The sequence below is a fragment of the Chiloscyllium punctatum genome, chromosome 46 (assembly GCF_047496795.1).
Source record: "Chiloscyllium punctatum isolate Juve2018m chromosome 46, sChiPun1.3, whole genome shotgun sequence".
NCBI lineage: Eukaryota > Metazoa > Chordata > Chondrichthyes > Orectolobiformes > Hemiscylliidae > Chiloscyllium > Chiloscyllium punctatum.
This window is the reverse complement of record NC_092784.1, coordinates 63,854,400-63,870,548: the sequence shown is the minus strand read 5'-3', so window position 1 is coordinate 63,870,548 and position 16,149 is coordinate 63,854,400. Positions and strand designations below refer to the sequence as shown.

Genomic DNA, 16,149 nt, shown 5'->3' with positions numbered 1-16,149 from the left:
ATCCTGACCAAAGTACCCTTGACCACTTAATCAAGCCCTCTTGAAAATTAGAGTACTACCTTGTTCTTCTCCATTACTAATTAAATTTAGTCACAGATGTACAGCATGGAAACTCACCCAGGCCAACCAGATATTCTAAATTAATCTAGCCCTATTAGTCAGCACTTGGTCCATATCCCTCTAAACCCTTCCTATTCATATATCCACTCAGACGCCTTTTAAAATGTTGTAACTGTACCAGCCTCCACCACTTCCTCTGGCAGCTCATTCCATACAAGCGCCACTTTGTGTTGCCCCTTACGTCTCTTTTAAATCTTTGCTCTCGCACCATAAACCTATGTCCTCTAATTCTGGACTCCGCTACTCCAGGGAAAAGACCATGTTTATGCACCCTATCTGTGCCCCTTCATTTTATAAACCTCTATAAGGTCACCCTCATACTATAAAAACCAGTGTTACTCAAGTGTTACCCCAGATATTTCAATCTTGAGCACCAGATCCAGCAATGCTCTTTTCTAGTTTTATCTTGAACATAATTCAAGATGTTTTCCCGAATTCCTTACTCTCTAACATTCAATATCTGAACAATTAAAATCCTGCCAATAATACTATACTACAGTCCTTGCATCTCAATTTCCCTCTAAACCAGCAATCTGTTTTATTACAATCTGAAGTACTATTTACCAGTCCCTCAGAGCCAAAAGCCTGATCATTAGGCCATTGACCATGATAGGAGGTAACAGCACTTCTAACTTGTTTTGGGGACTATATGCTCTTATTCAAAAAAACGGTTTCACTCATTACATAAAGAACTCAAATGTCAATCTTTATCACTTTCCTCTTGCATTGAGACAAGTCATAATTGCAGTGTGTTGCCAGAATGCAGATAGTTGACTGACATGCAGTTTCACCCTTTTCTTTTTATACAGAACTCCCAATGGTAATGTAAAAACTACCCTCAGCCTCTTGCTGGACGATAACATGAAGTATACGGTCTTATAAAGTTGTCAGTTACATACATTTTAAAATGAAATCTTACCATATCCACCAGAAGAGTTAGAGGATCCATAACCATAGCTAGCACCACTCCCTCCTCCACCACTACCACCATATCCATAGCTTCCTCCTCCATAACCAGTACCTGGAAAGAGAAACAAAAAGTACATGTCATGTGGAGCTAACACATAGATTACAGCCTAGGCAATGATTCCTCTCAAGTAAACTGCACTCAAAAGGTCAGAGCATAAAAGATCAAAAACCTGAAACACAGATGAAAGGTCTACACTGTCAATTTCACATACTTTTCAATAGACAGCATGAAACCAAAATTGGAAGGAAGGATGAATGAAGTAATTGTCTCTATTAATTTTAATATCAGATTAACAGGATAGAGGTTGGTTTGTTCTGGCTTCTAGTTGGCATTAACATAATCACTTAAAGAAAACCACAAAATAGCTGATGCAAGAAAAAAATGTCATGACTTCCTCAGGCCACGTTCAGAGGTTACGTTGACAGAATTCAGTGAATAGTAAGGAAATGTTGCTATTACTGAAAATGTTGTGGATCACTGTCCCAGGGTGTATTGCAGGATGTTTGGATGCAGAAGGTTCACTGTATTCTCCAATTTAATGAAAACAAAAGGGTCAGTCAAAAACTCTTACCAGAAGACAAGTAGCCAGAATTGTTGGATGCTTGGAAACCACCTCTGCCAGCTCTTCCACGTCCTCTGCCTCTACCTCTCTGGACAGGAGGACCTGAAGGAGGACCAGTAGGGAGGACTCCCATTCCCATACCACCGCTAAATCCCATGTTGTGTTGCTGTGGCTGTTTGGAGACAGACATGTTTACTTTGATTTTGAACTGTAAAACATTTATTTCTTTGAGTTTTATAGCCAACATGTTTTAATCTTCCTGACACTAGACTTATAGAAACATGAGAATGATTGGATCGGTTTAGATCAGGTCATGTAATTCCATATTATACAACAACTGTCCTAAATATCTGCACTCAAGATTTCAGTTACAGTGCACACTACTCAAAAATCACTGTGCCCAATCTGATTTTATTTTGATGCACGGTTTAAGACACGTCTTGAAAGGTTAACGGAACACAGATATGGTTTCCTCCACGTAACAGACGTAACCCAAAACAGAATATAGACAATCTTAAAGCATTTCAGATAAATACACATTAAACCCTAATACAAACAGGTCACTTTGCTCAGTAAGTCCATATTGGCTATTATCTTCGAATAAGCAGCAACTGTATTCTGAACTGCTCTCTTCTAATACTTCTTGTGATGAAACTTTTGTTTGAGAGTACTTTTTTTAAGCTTTCCTATTTTAAATTTCATTTCCTGTGAAATAAAGGCCAACATTTTATTTGCTTTCCTTATTACTTGCTGAACTTAAATGCAAACTTTTTGTGATTTATGCATGAGGCCTTCTAAATATCTCTATGCTGTAGTTTTCTGCAGTCTTCACCTAAAATTTGAATACACTGCCTCTAAGCATGGTGGAAGCAGGTTTAATTGAGACATTCATGAGGACACTGGACAAAAATAGTGTTCAAGAGTGTCAGCAAACAGCAATAGATTGGGACTCATTTAATGAGCTAGTGTAGACAAAATGGGCTCAATGGCCCCTTTCTCTGCTGATTCTCTGAAATAACATTCAGTACCTCTATTCTTCCTATCAAAAAGCATTATATCACTTTATTTCACCCACCAAGTTTCTGCCCATTTGTGAGTCCATGTTTATACCTCTGCAGACTGTCATCCTCACTGCTTACCCATCCACCTACTTTTGTCACCTACAAACTTGTTGATAGAAGTGAATGTACAGTCATCCAAAACATTAACACACATTGTAAATCATAGCTCAGCATTGGTCACTGTGGCACTTCACTACTTACAGGTTGCCGTCTTGAAAATGTCTGACTGACTGAGTTGAGCACAGCCTAGTGATTTTACCAGAACTCTAATTCATAGGTTTAGCTTGGAAGAAAACAAAAGTTGTCCTGATTTTTGACATTGGACCATGATGCAGCAATTCATTGCGAAAGCAAACATAGGGCAATAGGTAAGAACAGGGCTTAGTGCCATCAATGCAGATGCCTTAGTTGAGTAATCCAAGCTCAGGTCAACAACAAAACCATTACCACAACACAGGAGCAAAAACGTACAATGGATATAATGTGTTTACATTGGTGCAGACCACATTCTATCTCATGGTGAGGCTAAAACTAGAATGCAAGCCCTTTCCTCATCCCAGTGGTGTCAATGACTTACCTGAACAATCCTTTTTTTCTTTACTTCTACAGGAGGTTGGTGGGGGAACAGTTTCTCCAGAGCTGCCAATGCAGCATGTGCTTTAGCTACTTTCTTATTGGAGCCTGACCCAGTGAATTTCTGGCCATCAACTTCAACCTGGAAGATAAAAATATTTCTGCTTTATTCATACGTTTTGTTAAGATTATTTAAATAATTTAATTTCAGATTTAAAAGATAGTCAGTAATATTTTACACATTTCTAAACAGCAATACGGTCAGTACAAAGTCAACTCTTACCTCCATAACAAACCGTTTATCATGACTGCCACCAGTCTCAGAAATTAATTCATACTTCAGTCCCCGTCGTTTTTCATTCAGTTCCATAACTGGATTTTTTCCCTGTTTGGTCAAAATTGGACCTTGCTGACGTGCACTCTGAATGGAAGACAAAAATTCAGAATATGCAATCAAGTAAACGATTCGGGTATCAATCGTCTCTGGCTCAGGTGAAAGTTATCTTCACAGACATCACTCCTACTCAGAGGCCAACTCATCACTAACAAAATTAGTCAATCATACTGCCCAAGTGAATTTCTACCACTGCTTGAAAACAGCACTTTATGTGAAGATTGTATTAAAACTGTGCAGAGTCAAAACTGTTGACAGACATGGTACTGTACCTCAGCCTCTGGAGTCACAGATACTGTCTTCACGGTTACTGCTGCAGGAGCTGGAACAATTGGCTTGGGTTCTATTTTAACCACAGTTTCTTCAACTTTCTCAGGTTCAACTCCAGTAGGAAGTCCCTTATCCTGCAAAACCTGCAAGGAAATGAGTTTATAATTAGAGCAAGTCAATATGAAGGACCATAGTGACATAAACGGAACAAAATAGCATGCATTACACCAATTAACTCCTGGCAAAACAATAGCATAAATCTTTAAAAAAATCTTATAGCAGATTCTTCTTGCATAAGGCAGACAAAGAATTGCAGCTGTGATGAGCCAACCTTTTTATCAAAAGTAAATGATAAAAGTTGCACAGTTGTTAATTTATAATTTCAATGCAATCCTCAAGTTCCTTTCAAAAAACTAAGACCTTTGTGACCTGAATTCAGTTGTATATGCAGTTGACCTACAACGATATGGAGATTAAATGTTTTGAATGTTATCACCATATACAGGGAGAAAGTGAGGACTGCAGATGCTGGAGATCAGAGCTAAAAAACGTGTTGCTGGAAAAGCGCAGCAGGTCAGGCAGCATCCAAGGAGCAGGAGAATTGACGTTTTGGGCATAAGCCCTTCTTCAGAGAGGTGCGAATCCGTAGAATGACTTTCGTCATTTGCCTCCACCTTCAGGTGTCTGCAACAGGATGCCCGTTCAGAAGGAGATTTTATCTTTTGAGTGTTGTCAATTCAGAAATTGCAAGATGACATTTATTCATACAACATCCCAAAATATACAATGCAACAAACAACACCTACTCCCTCACATACAAAGACAAATAAACAATCACATGCAAAGGTGGATTCTAGAGAATGAAGTACATTGCTAGAAAATTAACATGATTTGCTTTTGAGTTCTGTTAAGATCAAGTCCTTTTAAAAAGGTGTACACGATGTAGGCCTAGCTGTGTTTTCTCTTGCTGTTATTTGGGATGAATGCATTTCCTGATTTCCAGATAAGATTGACGCCAGGTCTGTGAGGAACGTTTGCAAGTGGAGGTGAACTAGTCTCCCTTGCACTACCTGAGTAGAGTGACTGTGGGTAGGGCTTTCTTCTCCTGGCTGGAGGAGTTGTCCATCCTGTCATCTGAAGGTTTCTAGACTCTATCTTTTCCCTGGAATTTGGAGTAAAAGGCTTACTTCTGAAGAGAGTTTCAATCAGATGATCAATACATTTATTTTCTACCCAGAATGGTTTGGAAGTCCAAATCCATTACATAATAGGAAAGTGGAATATTCATACTCAATTCAGAGGGTTCTTAAAATTTTTAAGTCAGGGACCTGTGGCTGGCCAGCATTTATTGTCCATCCCTAGCTGCCACTGAGAAGGTGGTGGTGAACTACCTTCTCGAACTACTGCACCCATATGTCATAGATTAACCCACAATGCCATTAGGGAGAAAATTCCAGAATTCTGACCTAATGACAGCGAAGGAACAGCAATGAAATTCAAAGTCAGGATGGAGTGTGGTTTGGAGTGAACTTAGAAGTAGTGGTGTTCACATGTATTTAGTGCTGCTTCTAGAAGGTAGAGGTTATGATTTTAGAGGTTCTGCCTGAGAAGCCTTCGTGAATTTCTGCAGTGCATCTTGTAGATGGTATGCACTGCTGATACAGAGTGTTGATGCTGGAGGGAATGGATGCTTGTGGATATGGTGCTTGATCTTGGATGGTGTGAAGTTTGAGTGTTGTTGGAGCTGCACTCATCCAAACGAGTGGGAGTATTCCGTCACACTCCTGACTTGTGCCTTTGGGAAGTCAGGTGGTGAGGTATTCACTGCAGGCTTCCTAGCTTCTGTACTCTTATGGCTAGTCATGTTCAGTTTCTGGTCAATGGTAACCCCAGACTTGATAGTGTGGGACTCAGTGATGGCAATGCATCAAGTAGCGCTGGATAGATTCTGTGTTGTCGGAGGTAGTCACTGCCTGGTGTTTATGTGATATTTTCAATTTTCAGCCCAAAACTGGATATAATCCTGACCTTGCAATATTTGGATATGGACTGCTTCAGTATTCGAGTCATGAATGGTGCTGAGCATTGTGCAATCATCAACGAACATCTCCATTTCTGACCCTATGATGGAGGGAATGTCATTAAGAAAGAAACTAACGACGATTAGACTAGGGCACTACCCTGAGGAACTGCTGTGGGGAGATGACTGACCGCCTAACATCCGCAACCATCTTACTTTGCGAAACCTATGACTCCAAACAGTGGTGAGGTTCCCCCCACCGATTCCAGTTTTGCTGGGGTTCCTTGATGCCACAATGCTCAGGTGTGGCCTTGATGCGAAAAGGAAGTCACTCTCACCCCACCTTTGAAATTCAGCTCTTTTGTTGAAGTTTCAGCAAAGGCTGTGAGGAGATCAGGAGCTGAGTGGCCCCAGTGAAACTCAAAGCAGATGATTAGGAGGAACCTGATGGGTGGTTATTGGCTGGGTCGGATCTAGCATACTGTGTGAAAACAGGACATAACTAGGAAATTTTCCAGATTATTGGACAAATCCCAGTGTTGTAGCTGTAATGGAATAGTTTAACTGGGTAGGAGGCAGGTTTTGGAACTTACGTCTTCAGTATTATTGCTGGAACATTGTCAGGACCCATAGGCTTTGCAGTACCCAGCGCCTCAGACCATGTCTTTATATCATGTTGCATGAATCAAGCAGCTATAATGCAGAGAACCTCTGGAGGAGGGCAGGATGGACCATCCACTCAGCACTGCTGGCTAAGATTGTTGTGAATGCTTCAGCCTTACATTTTGCACTGATGTGCGCTGGGTTCTCCCATCATTGAGAGGAGAATGTCTGTGGAGGCGGCTCTTTCTTCAATGAGTTGTTTAATTGTCCACCACAATTCAATACTTTCTGCAGCTATGTTTTGCTAAGCTGGAGATAGATTGGAGCAAGTCCACAAGCTAAAGTTGTTAATAGATCCATTCAAAAGAAGCGTTCACCATGGTTAGGGAGTCTTGAGATTATTCTGAGTCTGTGCAGAACTGTCTATTTTTAAAACGACAGTTTCAGAAAAGTAGGCAATGAGTTAAATCTATGGCTGAAGTAGTGAATATGACATGCCTTTACTTGGTATGAAACAAGAAATGAAATAATTTTTGACTTCACAGACTGCCATATGATTTCTTAAATGAGCTTGACCTGAAACCCTTGAAAACTGAAAAGTACAACTTAATGCAGAGAAGCATTCTGATGCTTGGCAGAATACACAGGAACAGACAAATTTATCTGGACGAAAGGGATCAAGGCTTAGTCAGCATCAAGTGCACAGAAAACTTATAATAAAAAGGTAGAGGTTCCAACAAAGTTGGGAAGATATTTAACAATGACTGACAGGAGAATGAGCTAAAGGCACTGCCGCTTATCTATTGGTTAGTGAGGAAGGTGATAGCTGAGACAAACATTCATAGCTTTTGAGATGCTGGTGCAACTCTGACAGGAGTAGTTCACTGGAAATCAAGGCATACTACTTGGTGAGCCATACAAAGTTGTAGTTGTTTTATTTTATCACCAAAATTGAGTTAATTGCTTAATTTGTGTAACTGGAACAAAACAGACTTTCACCAGATTTTTCATTAAACATTAACTATAGGCAAACTTATTCTTCAGATATGTGGTAAATTGATTATCATCTAAGATACTAATCTATACACCTATATGTTGCTTAATCCCAATTACAAAAAAAAAAGGCAGAGATATACATGACATAGCACTGCAGAGCAATTGAGTAAAAAACTAGAGAAAACCCTGGGATCAAGAATCCAAACTAAAAAGGATAGAACAAGATTTTCTCTCAGTTTTTTCAGTTTCTTGTTGATAAGATAAGAGTATGAGAATGATAGGAAACCTTCACATCAGATTTCAGATTCAAATGAGTAAATGGTTAGGAATCTTAATATTTGAAACTTTATCAGGTTTCACCCGCCCCCCACCCTCCAAATCAACCTCACTCAGATAGATACAGAAAGGGCAGTTTTCCACTCCAAATTTTGGCTCTTACATTACAATCTCTCTGTCTGTATCCTTGCAAACATCGGAAAGATCAGTGTCCACGTCTCATACTGGTACAACTCTGACAGCAGGAGTGTGTTGGAAATAGCTTCTGGGTGTGTACTCAACAACAAAATAGATCCATTGGGTTTTTTCAGGTCTACTTGCACAACAATTAAAGCAATAAACTCCATTTTTTCCTCAAAAGTTTGCTGTTCCAAAGAAATTTGCTTACTTTATACAGCAAATATAACAAGGCACTTTCTTAACCCTTTCATTCTGCAATTCCAAAGAATACAATAAATTCTCTGTAATTCCATAATGTCTACTTTATGGTTCTCGGAACACAACAATACATACCTTGACTGCTACATGTAGCTTTGCAGTTTTTTTAGATGGCCCTGATGCTTCATAGGTTTTTCCATCAACTTCCACAGACATAGTAAATACAGGAGCATGGACGGGGCCTGTCTGGGAGATTAATTTGTATTGAAGACCGGGTCGCAGTTGATTGAGCCTCATCAATGCATTCATTGCTTGAGCAGGTTCAACTTTTTCCTCAGCTGCTGAGTCACAAATAAAGTTTACAACATAAATCAAAGGTTACAAACAACTCCAATATACTGTTTACAAAATAATTCCTGAAGGGAGCACTCTTGAACTTGCTCATCTCTACACATTATGTTAAACCTGGGCTCTACGCCAATTTGTCCAAACCCACACAGCATGACATGGGAGGATGGTATAATTAACCTTTAATCTTGGCCAGGGAATGGAAAGACACCCAGGGTTCAAGTTCAACATCACACTCTCATGACCAACATTGACTATGAATGTAGATCACAGATAATGGCTTAATTGACTTAATTGCAGTGGCCACATTCCAAATTAAGAAGCTTGAAAACATCAAGCAAAGTTTACATGTATAGACCATCACACAAAAAAGGTATGACAACTGCCGGCATCCATTATCTAAGTAAGTAAACAACTATCCTTGTCTTTTGGAGACCTGTGCAGCTATAATAGTGTGCGCGCGCAGTATCTTCTTCCTTACAACAGAGGAATGGATATCAATATGTTTTCTGTGGAACATTAAAAATTACTTCGTTAAAATTTCTCTATTAGACAGGAGTGTAAATAGAATGAGTCTATCCTCTTTCACTCATGATGAGTTAAAACAATATTTCAGTAAGTTTTATGTACACAAAATGCCTTGTCCCATGGTGAAACTTTAAAATTTTTAAATTTATGGGATGTGGGAGTTGCTGGCTGGCTAGTATTTATTGCCTGTCCCTAGCTGCCCTTGAAACTTGAAAATTCCTTGCAATACAATTAAAGCAATACATTGATTTGTCCATCCATCATGTCTACAGAAAGCCAGTCATCATCAACTTGCCTTTTTTCTGAGTTTTCTTTTTCTTCTTATTTGGAGACTTGTCCTCACCAGAGTCTTCATCTATTGGCCGCTTTACTGGTGTGCTAAATGCACTTGGAGGAATTTGAACTGAAAAAGTCAACAGATTCAAATGCATATTACATCTAGAAGTAATAAAAGATAACAAGAGGTCTAAATACACACAATGTGTTCTTGTTACAGAGTGCTTAAAGGTTCAATTCCCTTTGTATCACATGGGGAAGACAAAAAAGTACTGCATAGAATTAATCAGAGATTGCCTGAATGAGTTCGGAGGGTGGTGGTGGTGGGCATTTCCCAGACTCTCCCCTTGGCTCCCTCTCCACCTCACACCCCCACCTCCTCTCCCCCCCCAAAAAAATGGTTAACACACATATTTCCATAGGATCACAGTCCTGGTGGGGCAGATAGCATACATATTGTGATGTACAATGATGTGGGATGTGTTGTAGATGACAAAAATAACTATGCTCGTCATTGTCCATATTTCAAAACTGCAACCTGTAATTTACTACAGTCAGTTGAATAAGATGTGATTGCATGATTTCAGCTCCAACTGTGAGCACAGACATTTTTGAAGAAGCTATGTCAGAATACAAAATAGAACAGGAAAGGGAAGACTTACCATTCAGGATAAATATCATTTGGCATAAAACAGATGAGGAAAAGTAACAGAAATGGGAAAATTGTCACAAAGCGTGAGCTGCATGATGTGCCACTGGCACAGAAAGACCAAGCTATAATTCTGACCTAAGGGCTTTTGTGATGCTGTGGTCACACATCTACCTCTGAGCCAGGAGGCCTGGGTTCAAGTTCCTTCTGTTCCAGAGGTGTGTCATAACACACTTGAATAAGTTAGTTAAAAATATCTATAACCCAGGATCCAATCAATGACTTATGACAGCTAACAGGCTGCCACTAATTTCAACACACTTACCTTGAACGTTGAATAGAAAAGGAAATAATTGAAATCACAATATTTGATTGTTAACTAGTTAGCACCAAACAGAAAAAGGTGGAATCTTACATTTGAGCTATAAATCAAGTTTTTACAGGTGTAACACCAGTGCAACAACAAAATTATTCACAACTGACACTAAAGGGTTGCATACTTCATACTTCCTACCTGTATAATCCACTGGATTTTCATTTTTAGGTTTTTTAGGGAGTTTGGAAGGCAATGGATCCATTCCCAAAACTTTGTGTAATTGTCCAAAAGCAGCAAGACGCAGTGCATGCTAAAAGCAATGAAGAGGATTTAAAACAATTCATATAATGCAATTCAGAAGTACAGAATCAAGCCAGTTAAAATAACATGTTTTACCTGACTGCTCTGGGTTATGTCCTCTCTTTGCTGTCTGGTGAGACTGCCAATGGCATCCGTTGCTTCTTTTTCACAAGGATCATAGATACCAGGTCCATCTACAGCAAAAACATTGTAATGTCAGAGAGGTGAAAAGAAGAGAGTTTACAAAGACAACATATCTCTTCCCACAATTTGAAACAATACAGAACAATTGGGGCAGCTGGCCAATGTCACAACATAGGACTGTGGCAACTTCTGGCAGAGCAAAATAGAAACACCTATGTAGTCTACATAAATGTGCACCAACAGACATCACCCAGGATATAATACATTTCTTTAAATTACATAAATCAGAGATAGGATGCAGAATACAAGAAAACGGTCTTCTGTTCTAGTGACCTTCAAAGTGACACCAACGTGTTGTGCCTCCTTTATATTAAAATGATGACCACCTTGCTGTCAAATATGCCTTGCCACCTCAAATTGGCCAACTTACCTTGGACTCTGTGGGTTTGTCAAAGCAAATGCTGCTAGAAGGGTTTTGACCCCAAGTAGTTGCACACAGTCATATTTTATGTGGGCGCCATGCAATTGTAGCAAAGGGCCAGAGAGACAGAAATTAAACTAAAAGCATAAGTGCTTACATTTAAAAAAATACAATTATTTGTTAACTTTCTGGCAAAAACATCAAGTATGAGGCACATACCTAACATTAGAATTCCAGAAGCCAGACATTCTAAGACTCTTCGCATTGCCTCTCCTGCACCCAGGGGTCTGTTGGCAGTTCCAATTGCTTTTTCACATATCAACTCTAAAGGCTAAAGATAAAACTGAAGGTTAAAGTTGGGCCCTCGTTATGGGCCACTTCAGTTGCCATTATGTTAATTGTGTACACTCAATGAGAATTCTTCACAAACCAAAGCACAACAACAGCTCATATCTTAATAGGTCTGGATGCTAACGCAAAATGAGTGAATATTTGTGGTATAAATATAATTTACTTTCAACACTCAGCCAAAGTGGTATTCTCCAAGGCCTCAACTGAACTGCTTATAGAGTTTATGGCAGGCAGTGATTTGTAATCAAAGGAAACTAAATTCAGCTGCTTCAATGTCCTTCCTTCCACAAAGATCAGAAGTGAGAATGAGCAATGGTGACAGCAAAATTTTGAAGCGCTGTCCATGATTCCTCAGAGACTGAAGCACTGAGTACTTACATGCAACAGGATCTGAACAATATTTGCGATGACAAGTGTCAGGCAAATGATCATCTCCAACAGAGAGAATCCAAATCATCACCTCATGACGTTCAACAGTATTATCACTCAATCACCACCCATCCACATTCCGAACTGAACCAACCACACAAATACTGTGGCTACAAGAGCAGGTCAAAAGTCTAGGAATTCTGCAGCTAGCAACCCATTACCTGATTCCCCAAAGCTTGCCCATCACTTATAAGCTGAAAATGTGTTGCTGGAAAAGCGCAGCAGGTCAGGCAGCATCCAAGGAGCAGGAGAATCGACAGCTCATGCCCTAAACGTCGAGTCTCCTGCTCCTTGGATGCTGCCTGACCGGCTGCGCTTTTCCAGCAACACATTTTCAGCTCTGATCTCCAGCATCTGCAGTCCTCACTTTTTCCATCACGTATAAGGCATAAGTCAGAATAGTCTCCAATTGCCTGCAACTTCAACACCACTCAAGCTCAACACCATCCACAACAAAACAGCCCACTTGGTGGGCACCCAACATTCTTTCTGAACTGCATGGATTGTGGGAAGCCCCATGCACGTTGACGTGTCAATGGATGGTGTGCGTTTTTGGAAGCCACTGTCACACATGGACCTCAGAGGTCTGGACAGCAGAAACAGACGACAGGGCATGTTGCCCACACTCCATCCAACAAATTCAGCATTCACTCTTTGCACCATGGCGCACAATAGAAGCAGTGCAGTATCAACAAGAAGCATAGCAGTAACTCACCAGGCTTTAGACAAGGTCTTGCAAGCTCTACAACTAAGAGCCAAGTGCAGTTGATACATGACACCACTAACTGCTAAGACAACGCCACCAACTGGTATGTATGTATCCTGGATTTCCTCCAGGATACATACCATCCCAAAAGGAAACTATATCAGTGCTCCTTTACTGTCAGTGGATCTTGATACTCTAACTGCCACCCTCATACCATTTTGGGTATTTCTATATCCCAAGGACTGCAGTGACTCAAGGAGGCCCCGGCATGGACAGTTAGCATCATCCAGAGGAGTGGGTGAGAAAAAGACCCAGAAACGGGCAGTCAGAGCCAGAACTAGATTTTCTGAAGTTGACTGGAATTGGATCTTGCTCTGGTACAGAGAAAGCGGAGCTGTTTGGGGAGTGTCTGGTAATTGGTTAAGATCTGTTCCATCCTTAAGTTTTAACATGGCTTTACCAAAACTTGATGCACTATTAAAATATAGAAAATCCATCAAAATGAATGACTAAAATTATTGTAAGCCGTTAATGATAGCAGGTCAGTTGATGTGACAAAACTGAAAAATGTCACAATTCCTGGATACCACTGTGAGACAGAAAACTGGGTAAAGGTCGTACCATCAGTTATACTGGACATCCAGTTTAGCTTGTAGGAGTTATGGGTGACTTGATCGAGATGTAAGATCTGAGCAGTCTTGACAAAGCGAATATGGAAAATGCATTTTCTCTTGTATGGGTGCCCAGGGCACAGTTTTAAATTAGGGGTCACTTTTAGTTGAGAGATGATGCAAATATCCTTTTGTGTTTTTAAAAACTGCAGACTGCAATAACAAAGAACTGTTTTCAAGAAGAGATTTAGCCTGATAGCTACATCATTTCATAGCATGAAATTCCATATCAATTGTGAATGCTGTTTTTTGTGGCTATGGTTTCCTGCAATGTGCAAACAATCAGGAACTCAGGACATAAATACAAGTGAAGCTGACTGGCTCTCAGCTAAAATTCAGCAGGTTGAAACATGAAACTAGTTACAGAGACACAGATTGAGAGTCAAAGACCAGAAGTATGCAATTCTTTGCCCTAGCAGAAGCTGCCTGTTCTCTGGAGTGGAAATCACAGTTTAAACTTTAAGAAAATCAGTTAGCTTTCCTGCAGCATTTGGTATGATCTGTGACTTTTCAACTGATATATCAGTTTCTCTGTCCCACTTACTAACCAGTGGAAGCTTCCAGAGAAAGACAACTAAACACCAAGAATCTGGCTAGCCAAAGTAGGATAATTTCAAATGCAGAAATCAGGAAACAAAGACATTTAACTAATTTTTTCAGTTTTTCTACCTCTGCCAATAATAGTTTTCCTTTTGTGTGAAGAGAGTTCAGAAGCTGATTAGAGTTTCAGTCAAAAGTGTTACATGCTTACTTGCAGCTGGAGTCTAATACTTCTAATCAATAATAACTCTTGGATAGTACAGAAAAGTGGTCCATGCCTTTTCTGAGCCTTAGAGTGAAAGTCAGGTAAACTGGGACACTATGCATGCTGAAGAAAAAGTTAACATTTGGTGCAACTCCAAGAATAGTGGGGCTCAATTTACGGTCTGTTATGCCAGTAGGCTGTAATAATGAGAATTTATTCTCTCTTACAGGATTGGGCAACCATAGAACATTCTGCCTCAGAAAAGGTGGAATCAAGACAATTAAATATGACCAAAGGAGATTAATAAACAAGAATCAAAGGAATCAGAAGCTATTGGGGATGGCTGGGAACATGGAATTTGGAACTCAAGCAGATCAACCTTTGATGAAGCAGTAGCAGATGGTTGGTCGGAAGACACTACCCTGAGGAATTACTGTACTAACATTATAGAGCTAAGACTGATAGTCCTCCAACAACTGAGGAGACCATTTTTATTTTCTCTTAGAAGATGTGGAGTCTAAAGTTTGTGAGAAGATTTGTAGCTCGGGTGCTCGTTGTTGTGGTTCTGATCGCCAAGCTGGGAATTTGTGTTGCAGACGTTTTGTCCTGTCTCGGTGACATCCTCAGTGCATGGGAGCTTCCTGTGAAGCGCTTCTGTGATCTTTCCTCTGGCATTTATAGTGATGGGTACCTGCCACTTCCAGTTGTCAGTTCCAGCTGTCCGCTGCAGTGGCCGGTATATTGGGTCCAGGTCGATGTGCTTATTGATTGAATCTGTGGATGAATGCCATGCCTCTAGGAATTCCCTGGCTGTTCTCTGTTTGGCTTGTCCTATAATAGTAGTGTTGTCCCAGTCGAATTCATGTTGCTTGTCATCTGCGTGTGTGGCTACTAAGGATAGCTGGTCATGTCGTTTCGTGGCTAGTTGGCGTTCATGGATGCAGATCGTTAGCTGTCTTCCTGTTTGTCCTATGTAGTGTTTTGTGCAGTCCTTGCATGGGATTTTGTACACTACATTGGTTTTGCTCATGCTGGGTATCGGGTCCTTCGTCCTGGTGAGTTCTTGTCTGAGAGTGGCTGTTGGTTTGTGTGCTGTTATGAGTCCTAGTGGTCGCAGTAGTCTGGCTGTCAGTTCGGAAATGCTCTTGACGTATGGTAGTGTGGCTAGTCCTTTGGGTTGCAGCATGTCCTTATACCGTTGCCTTTCCCTTAGGCATCTGTTGATGAAATTGCGGGGATATCTGTTTTTGGCGAATACATTGTATAGGTGCTCTTCTTCCTCTTTTTGCAGTTCTGGTGTACTGCAGGGTGTTGTGGCCCTTTTGAATAGTGTCTTGATGCAACTTTGCTTGTGTGTGTTGGGGTGGTTGCTTTCGTAGTTCAGGACTTGGTCTGTGTGTGGGGCTTTCCTGTATACCTTTGTGGTGAATTCTCTGTTCGGTGTTCTCTGTACTATCACGTCTAGGAACGGGAGTTGGTTGTCCTATTCTTCCTCTCTAGTGAATCGGATTCCTGTGATTATGGCGTTGATGATCCGGTGTGTGTTCTCTATTTCTGTGTTTTTAATGATTACAAAGGTGTCATCCACATATCTGACCCAGAGTTTGGGTTGAATTTGCGGTAAGACTGTCACATTCAACAACCAAATATATGAACAAATCCACAGATTCAATCAATAAGCACATCGACCTGGACCCAATATACCGGCCACTGCAGCGGACAACTGGAACTGACAACCGGAAGCGGCAGATACAAGTCACTATAAACGCCAGAGGAAACATCACAGAAGCGCTTCACAAGAGGCTCCCAAGCACGGAGGATGTCACCTAGACAGGGGACGAAACGTCTGCAAAACAAATTCCCATGTGGAGTCATTTTAATGCTCTTCCTGCAAAGCTGGTGGAAGCACAGTCCTCAACATTTTAAAAAGTGGATAGATTCTTGTTAAGCAATGCAAACAAATGATTTAATGGGGTAGGCAGGAATACATATTTGAGATTATAATCAGATCAGCCATCATCTTACCGAATGGCAGAGCAATC

General features: G+C 40.5%; 1 protein-coding gene across 4 annotated transcripts in view; it reads right to left on the bottom strand.

The window, feature by feature from the left end:
* Window positions 1-16,149, bottom strand: part of ilf3b (interleukin enhancer binding factor 3b) — a 51,382-nt gene that overhangs the window by 9,810 nt on the left and 25,423 nt on the right. For 3 of the 4 annotated variants that reach the window (XM_072564493.1, XM_072564496.1, XM_072564494.1), the window contains exons 9-18: window positions 11,425-11,536; window positions 10,737-10,834; window positions 10,539-10,650; window positions 9,395-9,502; window positions 8,359-8,564; window positions 3,953-4,093; window positions 3,570-3,707; window positions 3,291-3,428; window positions 1,662-1,824; window positions 1,040-1,141 (exon numbers count right to left, since the gene is read on the bottom strand). In XM_072564493.1, the coding sequence (XP_072420594.1) occupies window positions 1,040-1,141; window positions 1,662-1,824; window positions 3,291-3,428; window positions 3,570-3,707; window positions 3,953-4,093; window positions 8,359-8,564; window positions 9,395-9,502; window positions 10,539-10,650; window positions 10,737-10,834; window positions 11,425-11,536 (1,318 nt within the window). The remainder of the gene's footprint in view (window positions 1-1,039; window positions 1,142-1,661; window positions 1,825-3,290; window positions 3,429-3,569; window positions 3,708-3,952; window positions 4,094-8,358; window positions 8,565-9,394; window positions 9,503-10,538; window positions 10,651-10,736; window positions 10,835-11,424; window positions 11,537-16,149) is intronic. The other variant, XM_072564495.1, reaches the window with a different exon arrangement.